The 18,050-nt window shown below is 43.1% G+C and overlaps 1 protein-coding gene across 4 annotated transcripts in view; it reads left to right on the forward strand.

The window, feature by feature from the left end:
- Window positions 1-18,050, forward strand: part of tmem108 (transmembrane protein 108) — a 49,279-nt gene that overhangs the window by 1,526 nt on the left and 29,703 nt on the right. The window contains exon 1 of one of the 4 annotated variants that reach the window (XM_073488781.1): window positions 1,108-1,274. The exons of 1 other annotated variant lie outside the window; for it this stretch is intronic. Coding sequence is in view for 1 of the 3 variants with exons in the window: in XM_073488778.1 (XP_073344879.1) it covers window positions 2,564-2,600 (37 nt within the window). In the remaining 2 variants the exon portion in view is untranslated. Of the gene's footprint in view, window positions 1-1,107; window positions 1,275-1,835; window positions 1,916-2,552; window positions 2,601-18,050 lie in introns of those variants that run through there. 2 more of the 4 variants (XM_073488780.1, XM_073488778.1) reach the window with 2 other exon arrangements.

The raw sequence follows: 18,050 nt of genomic DNA on the forward strand, positions 1-18,050 counted from the left end.
TATTCTTCGGACACGACCGGTCGTGTACACAGAGAGATATCATGGGACGCTGCAGACTGTGAACGTTTATCGGGTGAAACATGGTTCAGAAAGATGAATCGTGTCATGGATTCAATTTCTAGCAAATCCTTTTGTTTTTCAGCAACTTTTCATTGAACTGAATTGGTTTTTACAGAGTTTGAGGTCAATCTCAAAGGTCCAATGTGCAGGATTCAGGGGCAGAAATGAAATATAATATTCATAAGTAAATAAATTTGTGTATATTCACCTGAAAGAGTCATTGTGTTTCTTCTACCTTAGAATGAGCCTTTTTTTAATCTACAGAGGGTACAGGTCCTCCTCCACGAAGTCCGTCAGTTTCTACAGTAGCCCAGAACGGACAAACCTAACACTGACTCACGGACACAGACTTTTTGCCTTTTTCGAATTTTAGCTGGCACCGTAGTGGAGGGTGAGACGACGGCTGTCCAGTTGGTTGCTGTCTGCAATCTCACTGCTAGATGCTGCTACATCCTACACACTGGACCTTTAAGTCAAATATATTAACAGTATATAAAAATGATTTTATGGCAGTATATCTAACCTCATGGTGTCGCTAGATGAAAAGTTAGGAGATTGTGAAATTCATTAGGGTTCATCCTACGTGGACCATGAATGTCTGTACGAAATTTCATGAAAATCTGTTCAAAAGTTGTTGAGATATTTCAGTCTGGACTAAAAGTGGTGGACCAGCGTTGCCACCTCTCATCAATAGATTAAAGATAATAAAAAATAACCCTTAGTTGCCATCCTACCCAAATCACAACTTTGTCCCGAAAAAACAAAAGCTTGTTAAGTCAAGACTAGATGATTGACATAAAGAGGACAATTACCATTTAATTTAGAGGACTTCCCTTACAGATTATCACGGACAAATCCTGTCAATTCTGCCTGATGTTGTTCTGAAAGGTGGAAGCCAGAGTGTGTTTCGGTCATTTCAACGCCTTCCTATTCGCTGTGATATCTACTGTCAACATTTGGAAGAGTTTTCAGAGGGCAGCGGCAGAACAATCTCCGCAGCTGCTCTCTTATCACCAGTGTCAGGAAAAGTCTACATTAACACCCGGAAAATATCGTCTTTCCCATCGGGAGCGGCGGAGCTCCCTTAAACAAACGTATCGAGGAAGTTCCAGGAAATGGGAAAATCTGGTTTCTGACTCTTTCAGCAGAAAGTCTGAGCTGATGGGAAACTGTTGGGGAATGTGACTATGGCGGTGTGACCGGGTTTCATAATTGTAAGTAAGCGTCCCTCATGACTGGTAGAGAGTGGTACACCACGAGGTGGAATGCAGCCCCCATGGGCCCCTCATGCTACGCAGTATGTGCTCAGGATGGACTTCGCACCTTCCTCCAAAACAGCCAAAACAGGATTTCGCTTAAGCAAAGGGAGGAAAAAGCCAGCCTGTGCCTGCGCCGTTTCTTTCCTGTTTTGTAAATGCCACGCAGTATTAACGAAGGCCCTCAGCTGCTTTCCAAATGACTTTCATTTAAGCTGAGAGGGGGCTCATATACAGGAGCCACGGGGGGACGTGCCACGCTGAAAAGCACACAAAAATCACTCTATTCAACCAAGAAGACAAATAAATTCCCCCCCCTCAGCCACTTATGATCCTATCAGCTAAGGAGCATTCCCATCGGAGCTAGTCGTGCAGAAAGAATAAAAACCCTCTCTTTCAAGTTGTTGACATTTGAAAGCCATTGTACTGTATACAGTAGTATCAGAGCAGGCTCTGTTTGCCCGTTGGGGGGTATCATGGTGGATAATATACCATGTGGTGCCTCAGTTAAACAAAAGCCCTGAGCAGAAGAGACCCCACCTGCCCTGAGTGAAGAGAGGCCACAGGAAGAGCAGATAGAAGAAGAAGCGGGGGCGGAGGTAATGAATAACTAACCATTATGATGATTAAAGGGGGCGATAGCGGGCACGGGGAGATAAGAGTGTGGTGACCGTCCGAGCATGAGGTGTTTACAAGGGGAATTCCTCACATTCCTCAGCTGCAGCCATGCCACTCCAATCTGCACCTCCACCCACTGATGGTCACCCTCTGTGCCAAGAGGGACCCAAGGGGTGAAAGGGCCAACTCAGTTCCCACTCAGGAAGTAGCCATTTTAAATGTGTTACGTAAGCCGATTTCTGGGTGTTGCTTTAGAGATTTTGAGGGAGTATTTGATAGAGCTAATACAGTAGGGGGAGGAACACGTGCAGCAAGAATTTATACAAAGGCTTGTTTTTAGCTTTGAGTAGAAAAAGGAGTTGTGAGTCCAAGCTGGAATCTGAAAATGATGAATCTTGAAAAGTCTACTCAACGGATCAGCATAAACGTGTGTCCAAACATTCATGGTTGCCAGATGATATATCCTAGTGACTTTGGGGATCCCCTGACTTTCTGATTGTGCCCCCAGGTGTTATTTTTAACCATGCTAGCAGCCTGGCTCTGGGGATTGTAATATCAGTCTCTTAGTTGGTCAAGAATGAAAAATCTCAACAACCATCGGATGGATTGCATTGACGTTTAATACAGACATGCAGGGTGCCCAGAGGATGAACCCTAATGACTTTGGTGAGCTGCTATTCGGCGCCTTTGTGATTTCTAAACTTGACAAACCAGGAATACAGCTACAGTTACTTTACGTTATAGACTTAGACTTATTCAGAAGAAAACTATGTATTTCAGCTTTGGCTTCAACAAAAGGCTGCTTTGTGGTCAGATATTTAACCTGCTTATGCCATTATGTTCTCAGTGTTTTAAGGGTTAGCCTACTTAGCTAACACACGAGTATGCATAACTTATGAGGCCAGGCAGAAATGACAAACAACATATATATATTTTGTTATAAACCATTTACTCTGAAGTAAAAAGGCTTAAAACATTATTTTTTTCTCCCTATTTTTTGACAGACACAACCTTTTAGCTTGGCATTTACTAGTTACTTAACAGCTATTACCGTCATCCAGTCTTTTTCCACTGTCTTGTCACACAAAAACTTTGAAGTCCTAGAAAAGCATTAAATTCCTCAAATATTTTGTGGTGAGAGCGGTGTGTGATTCCCTCATGTGAAAAGTGAAACAGGGCCTCCTTGAGACAACTGAGGGTTTGTGTTTTAGGATCTTTTCGTCGCATTTTTTTAATTCAGTGCAGATGACTGGGTCTAATAGGATTATGAGAAGGCTTGGTGGGAGGAGAAGAAGTCCAAAGGGGGGGTCTGTGTTACCCCTCGCCTCAACCAGGCCCTTGGGGTGGTGAGGGGGGTCATGTGATGGAGGCGGACAATACTAGCAGGTGTCAGCCTGATGATTACGGGGGCTGAGGCTGGGCTCACCTATGGGGATTACTCAGAGACTCTAATGGACGGCAGGTTGTGACCCCGGCTTGTGATGAAGCAAATCGCCACCCTCTCACCCAGAAAGTGCTATTCTGTCGAGTTTAACAAAATTAAAAAAAAAGGAGACGCAGCCGCTCGTCTCTAGTTTCCTTGGCAACTTCTTCAATCTGGATATTTGTTCCTTTAGCGTTGAACTTCTCGCAAAACACAAAAAAAGCATCAAGATCCTTTCATTTATAATTTGTGAATGCTTGTCAGTCCCACTAGAAAATTGTATTCATAATATATGTCATTTTGTTTAGTTTCGGAGCCTTTTGAGATAAAATGTAAGTAAAAATCAAACCCTGAATACCAGCCGGACTCATCTGATAGAGGCTGCAGATTAAAGTGCCACCATATGCTGGTGACTGAGGAGCTCCCCCCCCATGGCAGAGCTTCTTATTGTGCTCTGTGTCACTGTCAGCAGCTAATTGTTGTGGAGGATTGAGGTGACGGGGGGAACAACTCCCCTATCTTGTCTTAAATGCTTGGTCATCGCTGCTTTACACTGCTACCTAAATCGAAGCATTTCCTCTTACAAACACACACCATCTGCATTTGTAATCACCTTCCCAAAGCCAGCATTTGATTCTGTGACTTGCACTACCCTTTTCATGCTGTTCGGGTCCAAGTTGAGGGAGTGTGAATGCCAGGAAAGGAAATCTGGAGCTCTAGAGTGTATAAAACCATTGTTTTCTCTCTGTGCTCTGCCCATGCCGCATATGGCTCATTTCATGGCTGCTGGAGAGCCTGATTGATGGGCTGGGGAGCAACGGCGCTGATGTTCCTCGTGTGCAGCGCTTGGCGAGGTCACATGAGGTAAAAGTTAATATATAGGAGATGGACAAAAGGGGTAAGAGGAAGGACTCCTCAGACTAGGGCTGGGCTATTAGTTCTGGGTACAGAACTCGATAGTTTAAAGGGTACCGAGCGACTTACATTGGTACCAGTATCGATTCACTTTAAATCGATCAGTGCCAGATTTTGGTATTTGGAGATAAAGAGTGAGACATCGCCCCTGCAACAAGTCACAGTGAGTCAGGGCAACTCTCATAGCATGACTCTCAAAGGATGACTATTGGTAATTTCACAAAACTTTAACACAATGACATTTTTGATGAATGATAATCAGTTATCCGGATATGAAGACTAAGTGGGTAACGAGTAGTAGAACAAGTAGAACAGTCAGAAAATGACATCACTTTCCTGTAATGTAGCCTTTAAAACCAGGAGAAGACGACACTTACGCCATATCACGATAATGATATCATGATATATTGTCCTGACCAGCCCTACATCAGATTGTAACAACTTTTTTGCGATAATGCTCCTCAAGCAAAAAAGGTGGTTTTCCTAGTCTCCGTGACGGCGAGCGCACAACCCAGAATGGTGGTGTAGCATGTTTCTGATGTCTTCTTCGCCAAGGGTGTCATGGGAGCTGACATTTCATTGTAATCATTACATTAACCACCTCTGGGAGAACTCCTCAAATGTGAAACTATCAGCGCTTGTCACCCCCAATTAGAGAGCAGTTTATATGGTTTTTCTCCCGTTCTCCTCCTCTCCCGTCTCGCTCTCCAGTCTAAGAGATTCGTGGCCTCGGGGGGGCTGGAAAGCTGTCTAGTAATCTGAGACAGCATTAATGGTGAGTAAGATGGAGCAAGGCGTTGGCCCTGCAAATTAATTTTCATACACAGAGAGGCGTATTGAAAAAAAAACAGCAAAATGACTCAGTGGGATTTCGCCTGTGTGTGTGTTTGTGTATGAATGTGTTTGCGGTGTTGGTAGTGGTGGCAGGGATGGTGCTTTGTGGCAGCCACATCACCATGGAGACAGTGGCATTATCGCGTTGGGAGGACATTGATGCTGGAGTGAGTACAGCATTGGCAGCAGAAAGGAGCAACATGGCAACAACAGAATCCACTGGGCCGCTGGGCAGACGTCTGGCTGTATGTCACACCGGGCTCTTGGAAATGCTCCCTCTTTTAAAATGCCCTTCACTGCTAACTTCTCTGGCTTCACAGTTATTCTTGTGACCCTGAGCCGCTGAACCACAAGATCCATGTTCACACCCAGATTATCTCACTGAGAATGGTACCGCTGTGAACGACAGGCAGCACAAGCCAAATGAAACTGCTGCTGAAGCTACTGGAATGACTCTCCCCCCCCCCTCCCCCCTCCCTGAAGAGGAGAGGAGAGTGTCCTTTGGGGGGGGGATGACTTGACGTTTTGGGGTTTGTCAGAAGCTGCAAATAAATTGAACACACTGGTCGCTGCACCGGCTGTTTGTGCTGTAAAAACACTGCAGCCCGCTGTGGTATACGATATGTCAAACATGCTGTAGTTACTGCAATGATTTTTCTCTCCCTCTCTACGCTGTAATGAGAGTTTATGCATCTGGTGATGTTGGATTTATTCCATCTCTCTTGTTTCCTATGCACGCACAGTTGTAGGACTTGGGCTGTACCAGTATGTATGCATGTATGCAAATTTCCCCCCCTTAAAGTTATAATCCTTAAAGTTTTACAGAGTTTGGCTTGTTAGCAATTAGAGAAATTGATACCACTCTCGTGTGTGTTACTTACTGAGGTAGAGAAAGGAGGAATTTAGCGTAGCTTAGCCTAAAGACTGGAAGCAAGGGGAAACAACTCGCCTGGCTCTGTTCGCAAGAGAAATAGTTCAAGCACCAAACTCCTTGTAAAACCACAGCTTGTCCTCTTTTTTCAACTTTTGTTTGTGAAAAGATCCTCCAAATTAGATTAAATATACATTTTTTAGAGTAAAATAAGGTCCCAAGAACACTGTTTGAAGCTAGAAAGGTGGCAGGGTCCGCCACATATAAACAAAGTAAAACAGAATGGAATTGTGTTGTCGTTTAAGGTCAGTTTGTTTATTTCAGTCATGAAAACAAAGAGAGTTTGTTTGTTTAGGTATAAAAAATCAACCAATGAAGATCTTTCTCTTCTGATTAAAATGTCTTTCCCAAAACTGCATAGTGCACCTTTAACTGATGGATTACATGAATAAGCAAATGTTGCGAATTTGAAAAAACCCATCCAACATTTTTAAACATGCTTATGTGGTTGTGTGTAAGTGATTCCTAGTAAATACCACAAAACCACTGGAATGCTCCTTTAAACATCGATGCACCCACCAGTTTTGTTGTCTGCGGCACAGAAGTCATCTTTTTTGCGGAAACTGTCACCACAGCAACTATTAAAATAATGTCAGTGAGGTTTGGCCGGCTCGCCTGTTTTCCCCCGGGCACTCGCTCCATTCTTCACTCGTCCACTAATAATAGATTCTGCCGCTCATCCCGATGTATTGTCCCGTGCCCAACATCGCACAGAAGAGCGAGGCAGCAGAGTGATGGAGGGAGGGACACCTGCAAATTCTCTCCCAGCCAGCCCCGTCTCCCCGCGGGGCAGAGCATTTGACATTTAACTACGATAGCCGTAAACAGGCCACCGGAATGCCATTGACATTCATTTCGTCTGGTGCAGTTTTTTTTTCTTTGGCTGGGTGGGTTTCGTCTCTCTGTAACTATGCTCAGTGACAGTTTACACCCAGGACTGGATGCTTTTTGAATCCCACAGTGCAGTGAGGAGGCTTGTCTCTACAGCCTAGCACTGTCTCTACAGCAGTTTAGAATTTAATGATTCGTAATCTATAGATTAAAACATCCACTTTCTTCATAATCAATTATTGTTTTAAGCAGTTTATAAAGGAAAAAACAATGTTAAGACATCACTTGCTGTTCTGGTAAATGCTTCTTCTGACATTACTATATTTAAAGGAGCACAGCTTTGCAGCAAGCTAAAAATACTTCAGTGAAGATTGAAGTCAATAAGTCGGCCTTGAAGCTTTAAGGAAAATAATTGGACTGTAGCCTACTGGACAACTGGTAATAAAAATAGTGTCACAATTGCATCAAGGCCAAGGTGACGTCTTTGATTGTCATGTTTTGATGCTGAAAATAGTCCAAACAGTTGAAGAGCTAGAAAAAATAAATGTTTGGCATTAAAAACAATTCAATCATTTATTATGATTATATAATAAACCTATAAAATAAAGATTCTAATATGAAAAAACGTTTATATGGATTATACACAACTTTTCAAACCAAAATGATATGTGCTTCACCTGTAAAAGCAAAATTCAATCAATTCAACACTACAATAAATTAAAGAAAACAGCTACATAAAAGTAGAGAATGAAATTTAAAGGGGCACTATGTAGTTCTGGAGAAGAAAATTAAACCCAGAATTTTAATGAGGTAATAATACAAACTCAGAAATATGTATTTTCCCTATAAGTGAATAAACAAGCTGTTCTAACAGGAAAATAAGGTCCCCAGAGCACTGTTTGAAGCTAGAAAGGTGGCAGGGTCCGCCAAATATGAACAAAGTAAAACAGTATAAACCAACAGTTTGTTGGAAGAACGTTCTTCATACCTCCAGTAAAGGTTCATCTTGGAAAACAGCGAAGCGATTTTCTTTTGTCTTTCCTTTAATTTGTCACCCATCTGTGTTGGACACCAAGATGTATGATAACTCCACGGAGTCATTTTGTCACCTGTTAGATGTAAGAACCAAAGGGCGTGTATCATCTGGGGTTTATCACTTAATCATAGACTCTGCGAGCTTCATCTCCAGCGTACCATAGCGTTCATTCATAATATTAACCACAGCTGACTCTGTGTGTGTGTGTGTGTGTGTGTGTGGGTGTGTGTGTGTCACAGATCTCATCCAGTCCATGCTGACTCTTGCTTGTTCCTCTGCTGTTTACCTATTCATTAATTCAGCCATGAGTGATGGCACTGGCCAACCAAAGCTCTCCATCCTCTGGTAATTAAACGTCTGTTGGTGAGACATTTTTCTCCAAGAAAACTGACACACATGCACACACACACACACACACACACACAAACACACACTCCAAGATGCTGCCGGTGGGCGTCCGAGGCTAGCGTTGGTAATTAGCGTGCTGAGTGGTTGCACTGATTGCTTCATTATTTCTCTGAAAGGCATCTGTGAGAGATATTTTTGATGGATGTTGCGTGTTCCACAGTGATTCATGCTTAAGCTTCTTATGGGAACATCGTACAACTTTAAGTCTACCACACACCCATAGGAATGGTATTTATCCTCTAAATGCAAGTATTAAAGTTGTATTCCTCAGAAAAGCTAACACCCTGAACCTCTTGCATAAAACTTGCTCTATGCAACAACAAAGCTCAGTGCTGCGAAACCACCATCGTCCACTTGCTCAACATAAACACACAAATCCTCTTATGGCTTGTGTGCTCCCGTTCGAGAGCGTTAGAGTTGTGCAAGTTGTGTCATTGAAGGACTTCAAAACTGATTCAGAATAATTGTCTTGTTTTGCTCTCAGCGGTTCAGACTGATGCCGTGAGCGGGACAACAATTAACTGCGTGGCCCCGTTTCACCAACGAGGATTATTTTTGGATGCTACCAGATATTAATGGCTGTTTCTCATTTAAAAGTCATTGTCAACAATGATTAATCAGGTTCACAGTTTCCATGGCGGTCGATGTTTTTTCTGAAGCTGTCAAACTTTCAGGAGGAAAGTGAACATCATGCAGCTCAGTGCTTTGAATTCAGTCCTGAGATGATTGACTTACTGTGTCAAAAAAATTACTTGACAACAGCAGTCATTTTTAAATGTTTTTAGCCACACTAGCTTGCATGCGAACACGCTGTTAAGTGGAATGCTAAATTGACTAAACTAAGTTGGTAAACGTTGTACACGTTACACCTGCTGAACAGCATGTGAGCTGTCATTGTGAGCATTTTAGCATTGCTGACGTTAGCATTTAGCTTGAAGCACCATTTAGCGGTTCCAGCTTCTCAAACGTCAACATTTTCCTCTTTCACTTAGTCTTTTATATTGTTGTGTGAATCTCTTTGGATTTTGTATTGGATATTGCAATTTTAAGACAACATCTTGTTGTTGTAGAACTAGAGATGGACGATTTTCTGACTGAATAATCCAATTATCATCATGATCATCTGTAGCAGCCACATTTAGATCGCTTTAAAAAAGTGGAAAAGTGAAGTCGGGAAAGTGAATTTTCCATTTGAAATTAGCTTAATTTGTGCGACATCAGGAAATCTCATAAACAAGTCATGAATTATGAGACAGAAGTAACACTGTTGATCACTGATGTCCATATTGTTAATAAATTAATAAGAGAGATATAGTAGCGCTTGATATGATGTCATTTCTAAACACATGCAAGATTGTTAAAATTCTGCCGATCCTCTTTGGGTTTTGGTGCCTTCCTGGCAACGATACCTGCCGCACAGGGTGCCGTCTGCTCCATGATATTAATCCAAATAATGTGTCACAACTCTGCCCAGTGACACCTCCTCCACTGTTACTGGACCCCCACTGGACTGGCCTCAGTAGGATCCCACTTTAAAATGTCAACCCTGTCAGGTCAGCACGCCGTCATATCTCCTGTCATCTCCAGGTAAACATCAGTCCCGGAGCCGCAGGGAGTGTCAGCTCACGTCATTACAGCTCCGGTTCCATCAAGTCTTACACCAAACACCACTGCTTCTCCACTTCTTGCTCTCTGCCGTCGTGGTGGAAGAAGAAGGTCACCCTCGTCCTTATGTAAGGTTCCCAGCTCCATCACTCTGAATCACCTCTGGAGTGTGCCAGTCACGAACTTGCATACGTTGCTTGACGTGTGTGTATGTGTTGAACCACATGCAATTTAGCCTCGGTGTAATTGGCTTATTAGGCCTTTGGATAATTGAGCCACTGGGCTGCTCATCCATGAGTAAATTCTCCAGTTTTAGGCCAATTGTCCTTGTCATGTTTTTGGAGAGTGCATCTGCCTTCGTCTGTCAGGCTGAATCACACGGAGAAGGCCTAATTAATGCAATGTGTGTGTGTGTGTGTGCGTATTTGTCTGCGTACAGCGAGCCAGACACTCTCAGCTCTTGGAGTTAATCCGTCTCCCTAATAGTGGGGGGATGGAGCAGAGTGGGGAGGAGGAGGAGGAGGAGGAGGAGGAGAGAGGAGAACAATACAACATCTCTCCCCTTCGCCTCTCCGGACACGTGGTCACCACCCGGCGGGAAACCTCTGGACCTTGGACGTTCCCTTCGGATGTTCCTCCTCTCGACTCGTCCCAGCTGGCTCTCAGAGCTCTCTGCTGCACTACTTAAGGAAACGAGGTACAATACGCTCCCCCCTCCCAAACAACACCCCTCCCCAACGCTTTTCGTTCCTGCCATTGTCACCAGACAAGAGGCTGCGTCAAGAGGTAAAATTAGGAATGTGTGTGTAGAGCGAGGAACTTCCTGGACTCGTGAGGTGTGTGCTTTACTGTTTGCTGCAGAAAGTATGTTGAACTGAGACGGGAAGTATAGAGACACAGTGGAAACAGTATGCATTTCCTTCTTTGGCAATGCAAATTCGTGTGTAAAATGCAGGAATTGCTGTGTCTACCTCATGGACATTCCTGAATGTGACAAAGGGCCTTGTTTCCTGTCCTGCTCCGGATATAGCTCCCGTGTGGTTCGTAGATACTCTCAGTAAGATTATCAGAACTCTTGTCTACAGGAAAGACATGCATTTCAAGTTGTAATGGTACAAAAATGTGACAACAGGCAGTGGAATTTACAGTATTGTTCTGGAGCAAAAGGATTTCCTACGTTAGTTATTTCCTTTCATGGTGACCTCAGTTTCCTTAGTTGTAAAAGACACTCAGCAGATTATATTTCCCGAAATCTTTGGTTCATTACCCTTTAAAGATCAGCAAAGTCTACTTGAGTCATCGTTCAATCAAGCGGTCATGTTCCCTTCTCACATTTGCCTTGTTTCCTTCAACATACTTTGACGTATCACACTAGTAAAGGTTGATGGAAACGGCAAAATAATGAAAAAAATGTCAGTTTCACAAAAAGTTTTTACTCTTGCCTGAGGTGGTTTTTGCCTTTTTTTCACTCAATGGGAGATGGAAACACCTTTTCCTAATAAGACCGAAGCATCCGCTCCACTACAAAGACGAAATAAAGCAGCAGATTCAAACAGTCTCCTCAGCGTCTTTTCTCACCGTTTGAGGTTTGATTGGCACTTTTTCAGTGACGTCGTCTTGTTGTGCCCTCTTCTTCTGCAGTGGTCAAGGCCGCGATCACACAAACCCGATCCCTAGGTTGGGAGCCGCGCTTCTGTTGCTTTAGTCTATTAAATTTTGCAGCATCGTTATTTATAATGATAACTCGTGTCCCATCAGACTGCCCTGACATGACTTTAACAGCCCAGAGTTTGTTTTTGCCCTCGCTCGAGCACATTGTCCCGCCCTGTTACATCTGTTATGTTGATTTGAGGGGATTAAGCTTGTTTATGGTAATGTGCCTTCTATGTTGGTGGCAACCTCGGGCACCTTGTTGTGCGTTAAGTAAAACCTAGAAGAGCCCAGAAGGTACAACCCTTTGTCATCTCGTGCCGCTACATTTTTAATCCCTCACCCTCAAGGCAAATAAAATTGCTTTTATGTTCATGCATGATCCTTTGTAAGGTGACATGAATCATTTAGACATGCAGCTCAACTGCGAACCTTCTCTCTATATCTTTCATATGTGATAACCATCCTTTCATCTGAGCTCTTCTGGGTGTGAGAGCAGCGCAGTTAACCTTTATCAATGTATGAGTCACTGTTTCTTCTGAGTCTTAAGACCACTGACTCTCCTTCACATAGGGGACTTCTAGTGGGAAGCACTTTGACAAATGGTCCTCCTCAGTGTAACGTTGCAGCACTTGTGCTGCAGTGCACTTACAGTTCTTCTGCTCTTATAGTTTGGACTCAAAGCCTGCGCTCGCTTGTGTTCTTGCTCTCGGTGATAAAGTGTCACTGGCTTTCTCCACCTGCTCCGTATAAGAGGGCAAGGTGCGTTCAGGGAGGCCTTGTGTTAACTGTGATGCCCGCTGGGGGGCTGGAGGATAGATAGCGGCTGACAGCACCCTCGGCGTTGCTGTGCTACTGCCGTGTCATGCTATTTTGCCGTGGTGTTGGCTTGTCTGTTTGTCTCAATTTAAAACCTCTGGAGAAGTGTGTGATTTTATTGAGCAATCTGGAGCTAAAAATACCTCCTGCCTCACCAATCAGAGCAGAGCACGGATTGAAGAGTGAGATGTGATTGGATGGGATGTCGCATGGAGGTCCTTTACTGTTTTCCAAACCTCGAGGAATCGTCTAAAGGGAAAAGAAAATGTACTCATGAATCCATATCAAGAACGCATCAGGCAAATTCACACTTTAGTGGAAGCTTTATCTTACAGACTATTTTTTAATGATTAATTTTTCATTCAGGCTGCATATGTCTCCCTCTGTGTGGCTGGTGGAAATGATGAGATGCAGAAAATGTTCCATCTTGTTTCACTCTGCTGAAATTATTTTAGAAGTCTGATCGTAATTTAAATATAATTTGTAAAAAAAGAAGGCAAATGTGAAAGCTATTCTCTCTTACAGCTCCAATGTATGATTTGTAAAAGCTGATATATAATCACACATTAATATCCCCTGGAAAGTGGAAAGTCACAGGCGACAAGGCTGACAAATGACAAGGCTGCTTTGGTTTTGTAAGCGTGACAGCACTGGATGTTTTTAAGGAGAAGTCGTGACAATTTCCAGACGTGTTTGTGGTGACAAAACCAAGTGTTTTTAAGGAGACCTCAGGACATTTCTAGCCATGTTTGTGGTGACCAAAACCGGATATTTTTCACAGGTAATCAGGCATCTCCAGCTGTGTTTCTGGCGACAAACACAGGTGTTTTTTTAGGAGACTACAAGGCATTTCCAGCAGGGTTTGTGGTAACAAAAATGGCTGTTTTTAAGGAGAACTCGGGACATTTCCAGCCATGTTTGTGGCTACCTAAACCAGATATTTTATTCCAAAACATGATCTTTTCCTAACCCTAACCAAATGGTTTTTGTGCCTAAACCTAAGCAGAGCACAAGCACAGCATTATGACAAAAGAGAAATTGAAAATTGAACCTAAACGAACTTAAAGTTGCAAAATAAAGAAACCTAAAGCTTTGACTTATCTGTGGTTTTGCAGAAAAGCACCTAGGGATAAAAAAAATATTAAATAAATGTATTTTGACTCATGATTAGCATTTTAAAAGGTTGCTGCTTCTCCAGCTGAGTCACTCGGTTTCTGAGAGTGGTTACTCAAACCATGTCAGCTCTCCCTGAAGGGCAGTTTGGCCACCAGCAGGTCGGCCGTCACCTTCGCTGGCAGAAAGTGAGGTGTGACAGGTGTTCGACCTGCTGCAGACGGGCTGTCAGATGGAGGACACCCACGTCACCAGCTTTACAGGAAATCTAATGGAGTCCTAACCTCCACCGCTCCTGTACACACTAAGATATATCTGCCAGTCAAAAGTTTTGGACATCATATATTTCAGGCTTTTACACTGCATTATACTTTATCCATTTGATGTCAGAGTGACTCACAAGGACTTTCAGGGGTCAACATGGGTTCACAGGGGAAAGAGGACGCTCTCTTGCACTGACTCTCACTCTACTGTACACTCAGCCTCGTGCAATGCGAGCACGCAACTTGAATTTTCTTCTCATTCTGCTGTCAATCTTCTGTAGTTCTGCTCAACTTAAATAGTCAGACTTCTTCCTAGTGCTTAAGTACAGCTTACATAGCTGTACAAAGCTGACAAATTCTCCATTAAAAAAATGTCACTCCTCAGTCATAATAATAGCTTGCCCTTTTGTTTTGTGAACTGACATTTGCATAATGAGTGAAAATTGCACACTATAGACTAATTTGCTCTGTATTTAACTGCACAGACATTGAAGAAATGGCAAATGAAAGAACTCTTTTGAAGCTGCATTCATTTCTTTTTGTCTGGTTGGTTGTTTTTTGAGCGACTTGGTGGCAGCAGAAGCAAATATCGGGCTGTTTAGCTGCTAAATGTTCCACTAGCTCGCTTTCCACTAGCTGGCTAACTTGCTGTTTTTGTCTGCTGTTTAATGCTGTGCAGAAAGTGTTTTCATGGAAACTATCAGTCTGTTGCTGTTTAAAATACACTGATGAGCGCTGTAAGAGTGAGCCAAAACAATAAAGCTAAAGGCCCTTGAACCAAAACAGTGAGCTGAAAGACGCTAAAATGCTCCGCAGATTGAGGGCCACTGCAGAGTTGGGTCATAAAGCTACAGGTGTGAAAGCCCTCAAGACGCATTGAGGACGCATTTGAGATCACATCACATTCGCAGGTGGTCTGGGCCCCTTTCACGTTACATAAAGTCATTTGATCTACTGTTAAGTTAAACATATTGATTAGGGCAGCTTTAAATTTTATTTGGCTATAGTGTAAGATGTAATGCCAGTAAAGCCAGGTAGTAGTACATTGATCCTTCGATACTTCCACTTTTCACCTGCTTTTTGTGACATTTTAGATTTAAATTTGATGATACTGATCTGAAGTCATAGCTACGTCCTTCTGTACTTGCTTGGCATCATTTCCTGTGCGTATAGAAGACTCAGCATCTCATATTAAGTGTCAATCAGTCCGTGCACAGGCTGCTATAATAAAGCTTAAAAATTCCTGTTTACTTGTTGGTTGAAAGTATTTAAATTATTCCGCATATTTTTATTTTTCAAGAATTTCCCATTTGCCGGCTACATTTCCCACCCCTGCAGCGTTAAAAAGCCCTTTCTGGTTCAAGGGACCCGGAGCATGAAGCCCAAGCCTGAAGTAGAGATGAGAGAAGGGGAAAAGGGAGATACTTATTCGGATGAAAGCATGACATGACATTAAAGAAGTGGGGAGCAAAGAGAGATGGGAGATGAAGAGAAGAAAGGCCCCGCAGCTCAGGGCTGTTCTACAACATCAAGCCCTGTGTTAGAACCGCTGTTGGAGATCACTTTACTGAGCGGTAACAGCCTCTCTTTCTGACGTGTCTCCCGGCTTCAGGGAGTCAGACAGACGTGCACTTATGCAAAGTTACTTTATCATCCCCAGCCTGCCAAGGATCCATGCTCGGAGAACAAACGACGATGAAAGTTAACGCCGAGCAAACTGGTTTTGTAAGCCTCTGGGTAGCTAAATGAAAACCACATTAGATGAGTCTGAATCAATTCTCAAAATATTCTTTCCTAAAGTAAAAGTAACGCTTTAGAAGTTTACAGGCGAGTCTACATCTATGCATTGGTGATAAAATCATTGATTGATGAGGTCAAATACTTCATCAAAGGTCTCCCAGCCTGTTCCCCCAGTGTAAATTTAGATCTTTGACAGCTATTACGTGGAGGATTATGTGCTTGTTATCCGTTAACTGTGGCCTCATCGAGCGGCGCTGGTCCGATAATCAATGTGGCCGAGCTAGAGAGGCAGACTTTACATATCAATCCGTCTGTCGGCCTGACAGCTTCCAGCCGCACCGTGAGATGTAACAGTCTGGAGATCTGGCAGCGAGACAGAAGCCAAAGATGAGGCTTTGATCAAATGTTTATCCGCGGGCGTTTTAGATGTGAAAGACAAAAAGGGCAAAGAAAGGGTTACGCTTTCAGCAAACAGATTTTGTTTTCTGCTTAACTTAGCTCCATATGCAGTCTAATTATTCACTTCCTCTCACGGCTTCTGATGAGAAACCGCTTTTTGACCCGTCTCTGTTCCTGTTCTGTTTTTGGCGAACTATAGGCAGACAGTAATTTAATTGACTTTATTAGTGCAGAATCACAAGCAGGAGAGAGGAAAACGTGTCCACAAATCAAATATCCCCTGTGGACAGCACAGTCTGAAACAAGGCAGTTTCCTATCGACCACATGCTGCTAACAGGCGCTTTTTTATGTACTTTTGCATAATTATCACCTTGATCAGTCAAATAATCTGCTGTGCAGTCAAATATTTATATTCAAGGAGATGTGTTTGTGTGGAAAGTCTTCATTAGTGTTATTTGTAGTAGAGAAATGCTGTAGATTTGCTCCGGCATGAGCTGGGATGCTTCAAATCAAGCGTTTCAATGACTGTCTGGATTGTGTTCAGACCAATGGCAAGTGTCATTATGCATCCAGTAAGTGTGGTGAATTAAACTGTCATCCTGAGCCCCCTTTCACCTATTTCGACGGTGATGCTATTCTTCGATTGCGTTACCGGTGGTGACAAGCGTAGCGCTGCGTGACACGCTGTAGTTTCACGTTACTCTTCATCAACACTGAGCCGCTGGCAGTCAGTCAGTCACTCACTCACTCATTCAGTCAGGGGTCACATAAGGACGGCAAGAAGAAAGAGGGAGACGGAGATAGAGGCGAGGATATTTACGACTCAGACAGCAGCAAGGGTGAGCTGCATCCCAATGTCTGCTCCTTTACTGCCTGGCTCAAGGAATAAGCTTGTGCAGAGCGATTGCAGGTATTACAGGTCTCAAAGTCTAAGGTGCAGGGCTGTCTGTGCACAGTTAATACCAAAAAAAGCCAAATATCACCCACTTGGGACGTGAAATCCATGAAATCTGATTCACTGTTGGACATCATCTAAAAGCTTATCTATGTGTGATGTTCGGTACATTGTGTTCAAGCGCTGTAATTGACCTTTTTTTTGCCGTGCTCATTTTCTCTCAAACTGTTTCTTCTGTTTTTGTTTTAGTTGATTTTATACCTATAATCACCCACTGACTTTCTTAGAGTGTGTCAAATGAGGCTGCTGTTTGCCGGCAAATGTGTGTCTTTTAAAATGGGTTTCACAGTGGGCGGCTGTTGAACTTAGCTGCAAAATAATGAGCCCCTACTCTTTGATTCTCCATTGTCTACAAGTATCATAATGAAATGTCTTAATATTATGTCAAACTAAACAAAAACACAAGAAGGGAACATCACCAATAAAGTTTTTCCTGCGTGCTGTCGACCTGTCAAGTCTGACTTCAACTTTAATCAAATGCATCCGCTGACAGCTCTCCTCCTTCAATCATTCCAGGCGCTTGCTATTCAGTCTGTGGTGTCCTCTTTCCAGTGATATAACAAGTCTGTCACAGGTTCTTCCCCGGGGCTCTGTTACCTGTCTCACTTTTTGTTCCACTGATTCAATCCCTTGCCGAATCTGTCAGACAGTCTGGCCTTCACTTGGTTTTAATGACTGCCAAGTGTAATACAGTGAAGCCGTCTGCGCCTGACACCTTGTCTCAGAGTTTAAAGAACATAGAAAGAAAGTGCTGCCTTGACTTGACTTGAGATTTGGAACCGATTTGCATCACTGAATTGAGGACTTGGACTTGACTGCTGTTAGGTCTGACTTACTCGAGACTTAACTCACTAAAGACTTGACTCCAGTCTTGAGAACTGGTTTGGACCAATCTAAACACAATAAGGACTCAAGACCTGACTGCTATGAGGCTTGACTCTAGACTCAGCTTGATAGAGACTTGACTTGAGTCTTGAGACTTGGGTTGAACTTTGCTATAAAAAATGAGGAATTGAAACTTGACTTCTTTTTAGACTTGAATTGAGACTTGGCTTAAGATTTAAGACATGTGGACTTTAACCTTAACTTGGACTTGACTTGTGTGAGAGTTGCCCTGATTGAGAGTTGACTCAATAAATACTTAAGACTTGGGGACATAATTGCGGGTCAGACTGAAGTCACAAAAATTAGGA

Source organism: Pagrus major, chromosome 19 (assembly GCF_040436345.1).
Source record: "Pagrus major chromosome 19, Pma_NU_1.0".
Classification (NCBI taxonomy): domain Eukaryota; kingdom Metazoa; phylum Chordata; class Actinopteri; order Spariformes; family Sparidae; genus Pagrus; species Pagrus major.